Source organism: Trachypithecus francoisi, unplaced genomic scaffold (assembly GCF_009764315.1).
Source record: "Trachypithecus francoisi isolate TF-2019V2 unplaced genomic scaffold, Tfra_2.0 Lachesis_group12, whole genome shotgun sequence".
In the NCBI taxonomy this organism is placed as follows: Eukaryota; Metazoa; Chordata; class Mammalia; order Primates; family Cercopithecidae; genus Trachypithecus; species Trachypithecus francoisi.
The window spans coordinates 113,328,003-113,341,255 of NW_022681457.1; the positions used below are offsets into that span (position 1 = coordinate 113,328,003).

Below are 13,253 nucleotides of genomic sequence, written 5' to 3' on the forward strand. Positions count from 1 at the left end.
GCTACTGCCTCATTTTTTTAATAGCTGCGTGATGTTTTATCATATCAGTAAATCGAGTCTATTTAATATAGGCAAACTTTTATTTGTTTAGACATTTCCTACCTTGGAAAGTTTAAGAATATTGGACAAAATCAAAGTAAGCCTTCTAAAAGAATGATCTTTCACTACATGTAGTCTTTCTGTACTACCTTAGCCTCCCTCATAGCTGGGACTACAGGCACATACCACACAGTTGGCTAATTTTTTTTATTTTTTGTAGAGACAGGATCTCACAGTGCAGGTTTTGAACTCCTGGGGTTCAAGTGATCCTCCCTCTTTGGCCTTCCAAAGTGCTAGGATTACAGGTGTGAGCCACTGTGTGCAGCCTTTTTTTTTTTTTTTAAAGAGGCAGGACTTTAATCTGTCTCTCAGTGGAGTGCAGTGGTGTGATTATAGCTCACTATGGTCTTGAACTCCTGGACTCAAGCAATCCTCCCGCCTCAGCCTCCTGAGTAGAAGGAACTACAGAAATGCACCACCATGCCTGGCTAATTTTTTTAAATTATTAAAATTATTTTTTGTAGAGATAGAGTCTCACCATGTTGCAAAGGTTGGCCGTTATTTCTTAATATAAAGTTATTACTACATCCCCAAGATAAAAGATGTTATAATGTTTTGCATAAAAATTTAATGTCAGTGAATTTAGCCTTAGGCATTGGATCATATATAGAGAGAGATAATACTCTAAAATTATTTGAAAGTGGCTTGTCTGATTTAACCATCATTAAGAAGATTCAAAAGTGTTATTTATTTTTATAAATTAACATTAAAAGGCTGGGTGGGGTGGCTCACACCTGTAATCCCAAAACTTTGGGAGGCTAAGGCAGGCGGATTGCTTGAGCCCGGAAGTTTGACACTAGTCTGGGCGACGATGACAACAAAATCTCCATATTCATATTCATTTACCTCAATAAATTGAGGAAGCGTATCCTTTCAAATCTGCTTTATTCATTTATGTAACTAAAGCTGCTGTTGTTGTTGTTGTTGTTTTTAGTCCAACAAGTATCTAAAGCTGTATTGTCCAATATGGTAGCCTCTAGCCATATGTGGCTTTTTTTTTTTCCTTTTTGAGATGGAGTCTCACTCTGTCACCCAGGCTGGAGTGCAGTACTGTGATTTCAGCTCACTGCAACCTTCACCTCCCAGGGTCAAGTGATTTTCCTGCCCCAGTCTCCCGAGTAGCTGGGATTACAGGCGTGCACCACCACTCCCTGCTAATGTTTGTATTTTTAGTAGAGATGGGGTTTCGCCATATTGGCCAGGCTGGTCTCAAACTCCCGACCTCAAGAAACCCGCCTGCCTCAGCCTGCCAAAGTTCTGGGATTACAGGCGTGAGCCACTGCATCCGGCCTTACGGCTATTTTTAAATTAAATAAAATGTGAAATTCAGTTCCTCAGTCATACCACATTTTAGGTGTTCAGTAGCCACATGTGGCCATTGGCTGCTGTATTGGACAGTGCACATAGATAACTTTTCCATCATCACAGAAAGCTCTACTGGACAGCACTGATCTAAGGCAAAAGAAAAGTATGTTAATAAGAATTAGCCACATTGTTTCAAAAACAGTTTTTCTACTTTCAGATCAGCTGTCATACAATCATATCTTGTTATGGGAAAGATAAAATGAGATGGAAGTGTTCTTAAAATTCAACTCTAATCAATTCCTAAAATACTTAAGTGTTTGACTGTTGCCATTGGATTTACATATAAATATCACAGCCTGGCATTCAAAGTCTTTCCTATTGTGGCACCAGCCCGCTTGTTCAGCACATTTCTCAATGAACCCTTCTCTCATAATCTGAGCTCTGGCCAAATTATTCACTTTTCTCCAAATCCCACATTCATTTGTTCCGTTCTTTGGATTGCCCTCTTCTTCTGCTCCTTTTTCTACTTTTGAAATCCTCAGCACTGTTTCTTCCTTCTCGAAACCTCTCCTGGCCCCTTCCGCTTCCACTCCTCTCCTTTCACATTAAAGAGGACCACTTTTCCGAGCTGGGTTAGTAGGAACAGATTGGATGCATTGGAAGAGACTTGAGATGTGGTTTCCTGCAGTTCCTTTGTGTTACAGTTGAAGAAACTGAGGCTCACAGAAGTTGAGATGACCACGCTGAGTGATATCGATCTCCTGATGTTACCGTTCTCAGTCCCAAATACCTCTGATCTCTTGGGTTCTTTCGAGTTTTATAATTACCTGTAAAGCATAAGTGGCTGGTAATGCTGACCAAAGGATTTAAGAATGTGGGAGACTAAAAGAAATTTTAAAATGAGATGAAAGAAGCAGAATATTTTTCCTGATCATATGCAGGTTTCTGATACGGTTTATTCAGTCAACTCTAGAGTGCAATTTCTAAATTTATTTTGTGCGTATATCCTGAACATGCCTAAGGCAGATGTTCATCAGAGGTGGCATCTGGAATGATCTGGAGTTACCAGTGAGCAGAGACCCTTCCCGTTTTCCCCTTGCTTGTCTGCCTCCAGGAGGCTGTGAGAGCTAGGCAATCCCCACCCCCTGCCCTGCCCAGCCCTGTGGTGCGGACAGCCACACCTGCAGCCAAAGTGAACTAAAGTGAACCCCCTCCTCACACTGTTCCCACACAGCCTCTAGTCATTGAGAACAGATTCTTCGGGAGTGAGATCATAGGCCTTCAACCCTAAGAGGAGCCATGGAGCCATTCCAAATGAAAGAATACTTCCTAAGCTTTTTGTTCGTTTTAAATCTTCAGGGACCATGCTAATCTTCTCTGTATCGTTCCAGTTTTGTATCATTCCAATTTTAGTATATGTGCTGCACTTTCTGCGTTTTTTGCCCCAACACTAGGTGAGAAAATCAAAGTCCCAGAGGGTGCACCTTTTACCCAGTCCTCCCTGTGTGTAGTAAAAGATACCAGAAAACAACAGCTATCCTAGTTGTTGCCCCATAAACAAGTCTCGTGTTTTTTATTTATTTGGTTTTGCCCCCTACCCAACCGCCTTTGAGAGGCATGACTCAGTATATTCTGCATTATTTTTTGTAACAAATGTTTGTGGAAGAGCAGAGCTGTTGTCTGTGTACTGACCAGGTTCTGACAGCTGTTCCCACACAGCTACATGGTGAAGTCAGTGCGAGGTTCACTGCTAGGGCTTGCCTTTCCGAGTTGCTGTTCCTGCGTTGCTCCCTGCTTTGTCTCTTGTAACAGTTTGTGGGATTTCAGCACTGAACTTGCTTCCTGCTCTAGATGGAAAAAAAAAAATTACATCGTTGGTCCTGTGGCACAGAATCAGCAGTAGAGGAAGGCTGAGTTAGGAGGGACAGCTTGCATGGAGGATGCATTCATCCAAGTTGCTTGTGTTCACCAGCTGTAAATTTTGAATTATAGAATTGAAGGACCATTTGGAGATCATGCAGCTTTCTCTCCTACCTCTAGTCAGGATCCTTATAAAAATATGCTGTGCAGATGAGCTGTGCCTCTGCTCTAAGCCAGTGGTTCTCAAACTGTGGCCCCTGGTCCAGCAACTTTGGCATCATATAGAAACTTGTTACAAGTGCACATTCTCAGCCCCTACCCCAACACTAGTGAGTCAGAAATTCAGAGAGTGGAGCCCAGCCATCTGAAGGAGCCCTCCAGGGAATTCTGATACAGTTCGTTTGAGAACTGCTACTCTAAGGGAACCCATAGCAGGGCCCAGGAGTGAAGATTTTTAAGTCTCATTGGCAGGAAACCAACACAGAGGTTTATCCTACTCCCGTAATGGAGCTTCAGTAAATGTATAGGGCATCATGGCCACCAGTTCTTCTTTTCAGTCTCAGCTCTGTATTGAGCCAGAGTGCTTCTGTCCCTGGTTCCCTTGATCATGTGCCAGAGAGACGACAAAGTTAATATCCGCCGTACTGCAATGCTGGATAATGGCCCTGAGTACCTCTCCACAGTCAGGTTCTTGGTGAGCTCAGCCTAGATTCCTTCTGCAGGGATTGACTTCAGCCTCTTTATCCCCGCCCTCCTCCACCACCTTAGAGTAGAGAGCAGCTCATGTTCCATGAGGCTTCTGACCTGGGCCGCTTAGAACTTGTGCCCTTCCTCGTGACTACACCTCCAGTGCCAAGTTAAATCATCCTGCAGCATGTCTTTCAGAAAGCAGGAAAAATAAGGAGTCTCCTAGCTGCATCTTGAAACTCATATGAAATCAGGGGCTCGGATTTGCATAATAGCAGAGTTTATTTCTTTTCATTGAGAAGCGAAACATGAGAGGGAGTTTCAACAGTCAATAGCAAGACTTTATTCTAGGGCTTCCGCATTCTCTTTGTTTGTTGGGGTGTCTTAAGCACCATTTATATCTCAATATCTCATAGTCCTCCTTCACATTCAGTTAATTGTGCAAAATTCTGAGAATAAGCAGCATCTAGCTTTCTGGTAGACGTAACCATTGTAGAGCCTTTCTTCTGTACAGATTGATTTCATCTGGGTTTCATTTCAGACTGAAACCATTTGTATAGTACTTTTAGGAGCCAGTTCTCCCTATAGCTTTGAGCCCAAAATGAATGTCCAGATGCGTCTCTTCAGATTGCTTTCTCTGTAGGCCTGCCAAAGGGAAAGAGCCCAGAATTCTTTGGCATAGGAGAGAAGTTATTTAATATTTATGAAGGGAGCCAGATGTTCAGGACATTTCATATCACAGAGTTAGACATGGTTCCTATCCTTGATAAACTCACCCAGACAAATTATGAGCACCAGGTCATAGAAACAACAAATAGCCCATTCATTATCTATTATGTGACCTGATAGAATGTGCTTTTTTATTAAAGGTGTCCAGTTCCTGTGTAGTCCTCAACTAATCCAAGGGGCAGGAGAGGAAGATTGGTAGTTTAAGGAGATTTGGATTAATCTGACTGTATAATTCATTTCCTTCAGGGGTCAACTCCACCAGCAGTGCTGTGAAAAGTGGACCCTGGTTAATGATGAGACCCAAGCCAAGATGGCCCGGATGGCTGCTGCAGCTGCATGGGGTTTAGGTAAAGCTTCCCTCACAGGCACCCCATCAAGAATGGGGTGAGTGAGGCTAGGGGCTCGCATCAGAAGAGTAAGGCGCTGGCTCTAGGTGGAGATCCAGGTCTGTGGAAGTGTAAAAACGGTCTGTATCCACCTACTTCTACACCTTCCATCTGTCCTTTCTACCTGATGATTTTTATGAACTTGTTAGACATGGGGAAAATTGGATCTTCGTGGGAAGGCCAAGGAAAAGAGTGCACAAAATCAAAATTGAGATTTAGTGGGAACTTGGCACACTCACACAGAATACTGATGCCAGATGCTTTTCCCCGTACACCAAGCCATTGTCAGCAGACACCAACGGGGTGTCAGGTAGTTTATTTCTGACACTGTCTACTTGGAAATAGCATCAGATCCCACAGGTTAAGGGCTCATCCCAAAATACTGCCCCACTTCAGATGCCAATCACAAGTTCCAGGTTGTGACTTGTGTTTCTCACTGACCAGCTGTAAATCAGAGTTCCCATAACTCTCCTCCACAGGTGTGATAATTTGGTAGCACAGCGCACAGAACAAAAGGAAACACTTTTACTTACATGTACTGGTTTCTTATAAAGGGTATTATACAAGATACAGATGAACAGGTACAATGAGGGAAGGTCTAGAAGGGTCTGGAGTGCAGAAGTTTATGTCCTGTGTGGTACTGGGGTTTACCATCACCCTCCCAGCACCTTCATCAACCTGGAAGCTCATTGTTCAAGAGTTTTTATTGCCTTTAATTTTCAGCCTCTTCACCTTTCCTAGATGTCAGTGGACAGGGCTGAAAGTTCAAACCTGGTAATTACTTGGTCTTTCTGGTAACCAGCCCCATCCTGGAAGGGGAGAAGGAGGGAGAGACAATGTTAGGCAAAGTTTAAGTCACATGCTACTTAGCGAACCAATCTCTTTGGCAGTAGGCTTGGATATTCTGCAAGGTTAGTGGGGTCCTACACCCACACATTCAGCAGGGTACTAGGGTATGCATCTCTCTGTCTCCATTTACCTTTTCAGTTGAAAGCAGAAACAAGAGATGAGGAGACTGGGTGTGGTGACTCACACCTGTAATCCCAGCACTCCGTGAGGCTTGGGTGGAGGATCACTTGAGCCCGGGAGTTTGAGACCAGCCTGGGCAATATAGTGACACTCCATCTCTACCAATTTTATATGTGTGTGTATATACATATACACACACACACACACATTTTTTTTTTTTTTTTTTTGAGATGGGGTCTCACTCTGTCGCCCAGGCTAGAGTGCAGTGGCACGATCTTGGTTCACTGCAACCTCCCGGGTTCAAGCAATTCTCTGCCTCAGCCCTCCGAGTAGCTGGGATTCCAGGCACCACTACCACACCCAGCTAATTTTTGTATTTTTAGTAGAGACAGGGTTTCACCATGTTGGCCAGGCTGCTTGAACTCCTGATCTCGTGATCCATCCGCCTCGGCCTCCCAAAGTGCTGGAAACACAGGCGTGAGCCACTGCGGGTGGCCCTAATTTTTTTGTTTTAAAGAGAGATGAGGAGAACTCTCTTTAGGTTCCTGCGTCCAGCTATGCCTAAAGTCATCTCTGTAGTTGACCTTCTCAATAAATTTTTTCTTAAACTATTCTACCTTATCAGCATAATCAGTAGGGGCTCACTATGAATAATAATGAACACTCCTATCACTCAGGAAATGCAAAGGGTTTTTGATAGCTCTATACCAGGCACTAGGGACAAAGTCCAAACATATTTCGTCTTATACCACAGTAGGATTTGACTTTGGTTGCCTAAAGCAAGATAATGATTTATTTTCCTCTCTTATAAATGAAATCTAGAGGTAGGCATTTCCAGACTAGTATTTTGGCTCTATTATCATTAGCCCTTTTCCAGATTGCTGCTTTGCACGCTCAGCCGGTGCCTCCATTTTAAAGTTCACATGATCCAGCATGGTTGCTGGAGTTCCCCATGTCATGTTTTTATCCCAGGCAGGAGTAAAGGGAGAAGACAGTTGTCTATCTCCTTTTATTCATATTTCTTAACTTATAGTTTAGAACTTTCCCAATATATATAACAGTGAAGATTATAGTATAATAAACCCCCATCTGCCCGTCACCTTTTCCAGCAATTACAAGCATTTTCACCATTTATTGTCTCTATTCTCCTCTTTGCTGCCCAATTCTTACTCACCTCACTCCTACTCCCAGCATATTTTAAAACAGAGATTTACTTTCAATCCCTGCAGACATGTCAGTTTCCGACACTGGGCTCCAGCTAAGAGGATTATCAATATCTGTTCCAGAGATGGTCTTGATAAGATGGGAAAGGATATGTAGAACGTCCCTGGTGAAAAGCTTCACCTGTGGAGCCCAGAGGAAAGTTACATAACCTTCTACCTCCATTCTCTTCTTCTGTCCCTCTTGAGTCACAGAGCTTATACCCTTTCCTTTCATGAGCTCTGGGCTAGATCCGGAACATTTTTCAAAAACAAATTGCTTCCTGAGGAGTCATCGTCAGCTATTTGCTTGTGCCCAGAGGCATAGAGAATGGATGAGCCGATGGTCTGGAGTGAGAGGCAGGAAAATGCCTTGTAAAATTGGCAGCCCTGCAGTTTGCAGCTAATGAAGCTGATATCTTTTCTGCAGATGGTCTTGGAAATCCTGGCATTTGATACATACTCACCCCACCAGGAGAAGTAAATACCTCTTCCCGGATGCAGCCATTTCCCCAGTCTAACATGACACAGAGACCACTGTGCTGTGACCTAGCCCGGCTTTTTGTTATAATGGAGTTGCTTACAATATTTATCTCCTCCCTCCCGAGGCAAAGATGTTGCCAGAATGAAATGGGCAAGCTATGTGTCTAATCCTGTCCCCTATCATCTGTGTAATGGCTATTTTCAATTGTTTAGAGGAAAACGTAATTTCCCAACATACCATTGAACTGTGAGCTGCCTCACTAGTAGGGAAGAAAGCAATTTTGTTTCACCTGGAGAAACCTGAGAGCGTTCTCTAGGATAATGAGGTGCTGCATTCAGCCCACTTGATGTGCAGACTTCACACTCATGCACTTCCCCCCTCATCTGTCAAGATGCTCCCTGGGCAACCATGGAGTCCTGTGTTTAGGAGAGAGATGTGGCTTTTCTTTTTGTTAAGTCAACCTGCGTAGTGTGTATAGGGGCTCTGCAGGATTTTGGTACATGAGGCTCAAGTGCATTTGTCTTGTTTGTATCCCAAGCTAAAGGAAAGTAACAATGGTAAGACCTATTTGAGATGCTGCCTTTAGCCCAACCAGCCAACCCCCTTGATGCTTTGTGTGTGTGTGTGTGTGTATAGGTCAGTGGGACAGCATGGAAGAATACACCTGTATGATCCCTCGGGACACCCATGATGGGGCATTTTATAGAGCTGTGCTGGCACTGCATCAGGACCTCTTCTCCTTGGCACAACAGGTAAAAACCTGCATGCACCCAGATCTCTCAGCATGGAAAAGATTGTAGTGCTTCTGAGCACACGGTGCTTCAGTAAATAAGCTATTATACTTCACATCTGATGTTTACTTGGCTTTGTGAGTGCATTTGAATGGTTTTGATGCATTGCACTCAGAAAACTGCCAGCAGGTCTGCCGGGGCTACTTTTTGTTCTGAGGGGGACAAATGTGTTCTGGAAGCTGCTGCCTCAGTTGCTTTTGGAGTTAGCTTGTTGGGTCATCGTTACATCTCTTGTTGTAGAGAGAAGCTGTATTTCACCAAAAGATAGGAGTCAGAGAGCCAGCAGTCTCACTGTGCGGCAGAAATCAGTCACAAGGGTCTTCTGGCCATGCAGGCATGTCACACATTGATTACCTTCCGAGGAAGCTAGTACTTATTTGCAAATAGTGTGCTGACTTGCAGAATGAAATAATGAAGTAATCCCATCCACCCTGTCAGACACGAGACTAAATGAAGTGCCCGGGTAAATGATCTGAGCACTTAAGGCATTGGGACACTATAATTAACCTTAAACATTCAAAAACGGGAAAAGCTCTGCATGAGGGATTTTTAATTGATGCCACAGAGGAAACTCAAACTGCAGTTCTGTGGCATCCTCCAGGCTCTCATCTGTGTGATGAGAACCAAGATCTTGGTTGTCTCTGTCAGAGACACAAGAGCTCCCGTTCACATGCACAGGACTGGGCATCTCTGCCAATTTCAGAGGCACTCCCTAATAAGGACAGAGGGTGCTTGGAAGCCAGAGCTACCACCTGGGGCCATTGAAGTGTGTGCAGAATCTATTTTCATGAACATGCCCAGCAAGGAAAAGTTAAAAGAGGGTAGATCCCCAGGCTGGGCACAGTGGCTCACACCTGTAATCCCAGCACTTTGGTAGGCCAAGGTGGATGAATCACTTGAGACCAGGAATTAGAGACCAGCCTGCCCAACATGGCGAAACCCTATCTCTACTAAAAATACAAAAATTAGCTGGGCATGGTGGTGGGCACCTGTAATCCCAGCATCCCAGCTACTTGGGAGGCTGAGGCAGGAGAATCGCTTGAACCTGGGAGGTGGAGACTGCAGTGAGCCAAGATCACGCCACTGCACTCCAGTCTGGGTGATAGAGTGAGACAGTGTCTCAGGAAAAAAAAGGTGGATCCCCAATTATGTCCTCTTGAGATGCAAGAACCCATGATTCAGTATTTCAGCCCTCATTCCCATGCCCTTGCCACCTAAGATTGTGTGTGTTACCTTAGATAGATGTTAAAGTTTTGGATGCCATGCATTTCTCTCTTTGATGAGAAATTGGATAATACCTCCTCTCAAGCCATTCACTTCTGGGAAAATGCCTTTCTTCAGCAAATTTCTCTCTTCGTCCCTGGAATTTAAGTGAGACAGATAACTTCTGTAGCTAGTTGGGGTGCCCTAAAATAACCCTAAGCTCCCAAGTCCAGAGCTCAGTCCCAAGAGTTGTTTCTCTTCTAGTGCATTGACAAGGCCAGGGACCTGCTGGATGCTGAATTAACTGCGATGGCAGGAGAGAGTTACAGTCGGGCATATGGGGTAAGTGTCAACTATTCTGCACATTGTCATTTTTGAGGCTTATTTCCATACTTTTTTCAGAATGGGCTATTGAGAACTCACAGGCTGCTGGAAACATGCCTGTTTTCTCTGATCGGCAGATACCCTGACACCAGAAGGAATGATTTAAATCCTGTCTTTTGGATTGTTTGTGCAGTAATTAGTTTGGAATGTGATTTGCTTCCATCAGGCCATGGTTTCTTGCCACATGCTGTCCGAGCTGGAGGAGGTTATCCAGTACAAACTTGTCCCCGAGCGACGAGAGATCATCCGCCAGATCTGGTGGGAGAGACTGCAGGTGAGCTTGGTAGAAAGCCCCAGTTCACCCGCCTACCCCTGCCCCTTCCAGGACCTGGGAGAGTGCCCCCCTCCACTCCCTCTCTTACTCAACTTGCTTTTCCTGCCTCCTCCACCAGTGTGTTGCTTGGCTTGCATACAAAGCAGAATACTCAAATGCTCCTCATCTAAGCTTAAGCTGTGAGAGAATGACCAATTTTCCCGTCTCTTCTTCCTCTCTCCTCTAGGAATTAAAAAAAAAGTTTTTTAATAAGTGACACCTGTGACCAGTTAGGAACCGTAATCTCAAAATCAGTGGTTCTCAACTTTAGTGGCACAGTAGAATCACCTGGAAAGCTTTTTAAAGTCCTGATGCCCAGGCTGTTCCCCAGGCCAATTAAATTTCTGGGGAGAGACTCAGGAGCAGTATCTTTTCAGGTTCCCCCAGATGATTCCACAAGCCAAAGCTAAGAACCACTGTTCTAACTATACTTGCAGGCCACCCGCACTAGCTTTTCAAATGGGGTTGCCTTAGGTTCTCATTGGCCAACTCCTCCTGTTGATAGTTACTTAGGTCAGAGTCATCCTGTCGCCTGCATTGAGACTTTTTTCTACTGCAGTTTCCCCTTGTAGAGAAGCTTTCCCAAGTCCTCCATCAGTATTTTCATTATCACATTCTGATCATTTTAACATGAGGATCTGTCACTCCAGTTCTGGGAGTCAGGAGTCTTAAGTGTTCTGGGAAGGATGGCCAGTTCTCCCATTCCTTGAGTGGGTAGGATAGGAAGTTCATCAGCAAAAGAAAAAAAGAGAGAAAGCCTTTACCACTCCAGAAACCATTTGTCTCCCTGCCTATCATAATCCATCCCCCCAATTGTAAGCCATTTCCTCTCAGCTAGATCCCCACCTAATTCCAAATTCTCGCTTCAGACCAATCGAAGTTTGTGCTTCAGGCGTCTCAGTAGGCTGTGACAAAACCCTCTGACTCCAAACTACATTCCTGCCTAGGAAGCTCAGGCACATTCCCCTGGAAAGGAGAGAGCAATGGGCACGGGAACATCTATGAATACAGTCATTTATGGCTCTGAAATGAGCACATACAGTTCTTTTACATGTTTTATTAGTAATTATGAAATGCCCAGTGAATGTTTTGATGGAAAATTGTCTCCTGGGCGTCAGAAAGAATTCCACAAATAAGCATTTTCCACTTAATTTGTACACACCCCAGTTCTTTGAAATGCCTATAATAAAGAGTTTCTACAGCAGAGATCTGATGAACCTTCTGACAGTCTGACAAGTGGGACTTGATCCAAATGTAGACTTGGAGGGGAGGGGATGCATGGAATGAGTCCTGGGAAGAGAGATGCCTGTCTGACTTTACTGGGTCCAGGACACTGTTACCACCTTAAGCCTTTGTGACTTTACTATCTTGAGGCAGCAAGATGCTTTTTGGCTTACAGGAGGCCAAATTATTTCAGCATCTGGGAGGACCTAACTATTGGTGAGAGGTACCAAAAAACAATCACTCAATGTACTTTTTTCTGTTATTTTAACTTTCTAAATCATTGTTGTCACACTTCATGGGATGGAAAATTGTGGTCCAAGACCTGAAAATAAAGCATTACATTTATAGTGGAAATTTGGCTCTTGTGGATGGCTTGCTGTCAAATGAAGTGCTGGGGCTAGAAAACTGCCATTTTGTGGTCAAATCGTTTAAATTAAAATCCGCAGCCAGTATTATAGGAGTGGAAAAATACATGTTTGTTACTTTTCTTTGGAGTTGCACAATACTTTTGGTTCCTAAGACCCTCCCATAGGGCAGTTAGAGAGGTCAGCATTACTGGCACTGGGTCTCTTCTTGCCTTGGGTTCTCCAGTCAGGCTCAGACTATATCTTATCATAGCTAAAAGCCTGAGATCATTGTTGCTAGACTTTTAAGTTTATGTCCGTGGAGTTCAGCTCCATGGGTTCATGGAATTTACCATGAAGCAGTAGATCTCAGGAACTCCCCTTCTGAGTCTGACTTCTTATCAACAAAGGTGAAAAAGGAGTTCACTTGGCTGGGCATGGTGGCTCATGCCTGTAATTCAAGCTCTTTGGGAGGCCGAGGCAGGTGGATCGCTTGAGGTCAGGAGTTCAAAACCAGGCTGGCCAACATGGCAAAACCTTGTATCTACTAAAAATACAAAAATTAGCCAGGCATGGTGGCATGCACCTGTAGTTCCAGCTACTCGGGAGGCTGAGGCAGGAGAATCGCTTGAACCCGGGAGGCAGAGGTTGCAGTGAGTCAAGATCGCACCAACTGCACCCCAGCCTGGGCAACAAGAGCAATCCCACCTATGATCCCAGCACATTGGGAGGCTGAGGCGGGCAGATAGCTTAAGCCCAGGAGTTGGAGACCAGCCTTGGCAACATGGCAGAACTCCGTCTCTTCAAAAAATACAAAAATTAATCAGATGTGGTGTGCGCCCATAGTCCCAGCTACTCAGGAAGTTGAGGCGGGAGGGTCGCTTGAACCTGGGAGGTTGAGGCTGCAGTGAGCCGTGATTGCACCAATGTACTCCAGCCTGAGTGACAGAGTGAGACCCTGTCAAAAAAAAGAAAGAAGAATAATTTCTAAGTGTAACTGAATGAAACATTTCCCCTTCTGTGTATACTTTTTGATCTCAGACAAGTAGAAATGAAGAAGAAAGAATCTAAGATGCCAACATACAGGGTATCTCAACAGTCTCTTGTTTTTTCAGAAGTCTTAATGGAGGTTGAGGCTTTAATAACTTCAGAAATATAAATGCCACCAACTTAAAAACAATGTCACTTGAAAGTTATTTGAACTTATTTACATTTAATTCATTTTTGAACTTTGAATGATACATTTTAAATTTAATTTCTTTGTCAGTGATAGTCA

General features: G+C 44.1%; 1 protein-coding gene and 1 pseudogene across 5 annotated transcripts in view; one reads left to right on the top strand and one right to left on the bottom strand.

Moving 5' to 3' along the window:
* MTOR (mechanistic target of rapamycin kinase) overlaps window positions 1-13,253 on the top strand; it is a 153,018-nt gene that overhangs the window by 102,225 nt on the left and 37,540 nt on the right. For all 5 annotated transcript variants that reach the window (XR_004441102.1, XM_033228384.1, XM_033228385.1 and 2 more), the window contains 4 exons: window positions 4,927-5,027; window positions 8,355-8,470; window positions 9,977-10,054; window positions 10,263-10,370. Coding sequence is in view for 4 of the 5 variants with exons in the window: in XM_033228384.1 (XP_033084275.1) it covers window positions 4,927-5,027; window positions 8,355-8,470; window positions 9,977-10,054; window positions 10,263-10,370 (403 nt within the window). In the remaining variant the exon portion in view is untranslated. The remainder of the gene's footprint in view (window positions 1-4,926; window positions 5,028-8,354; window positions 8,471-9,976; window positions 10,055-10,262; window positions 10,371-13,253) is intronic.
* LOC117094017 lies at window positions 2,725-2,821 on the bottom strand (annotated as a pseudogene).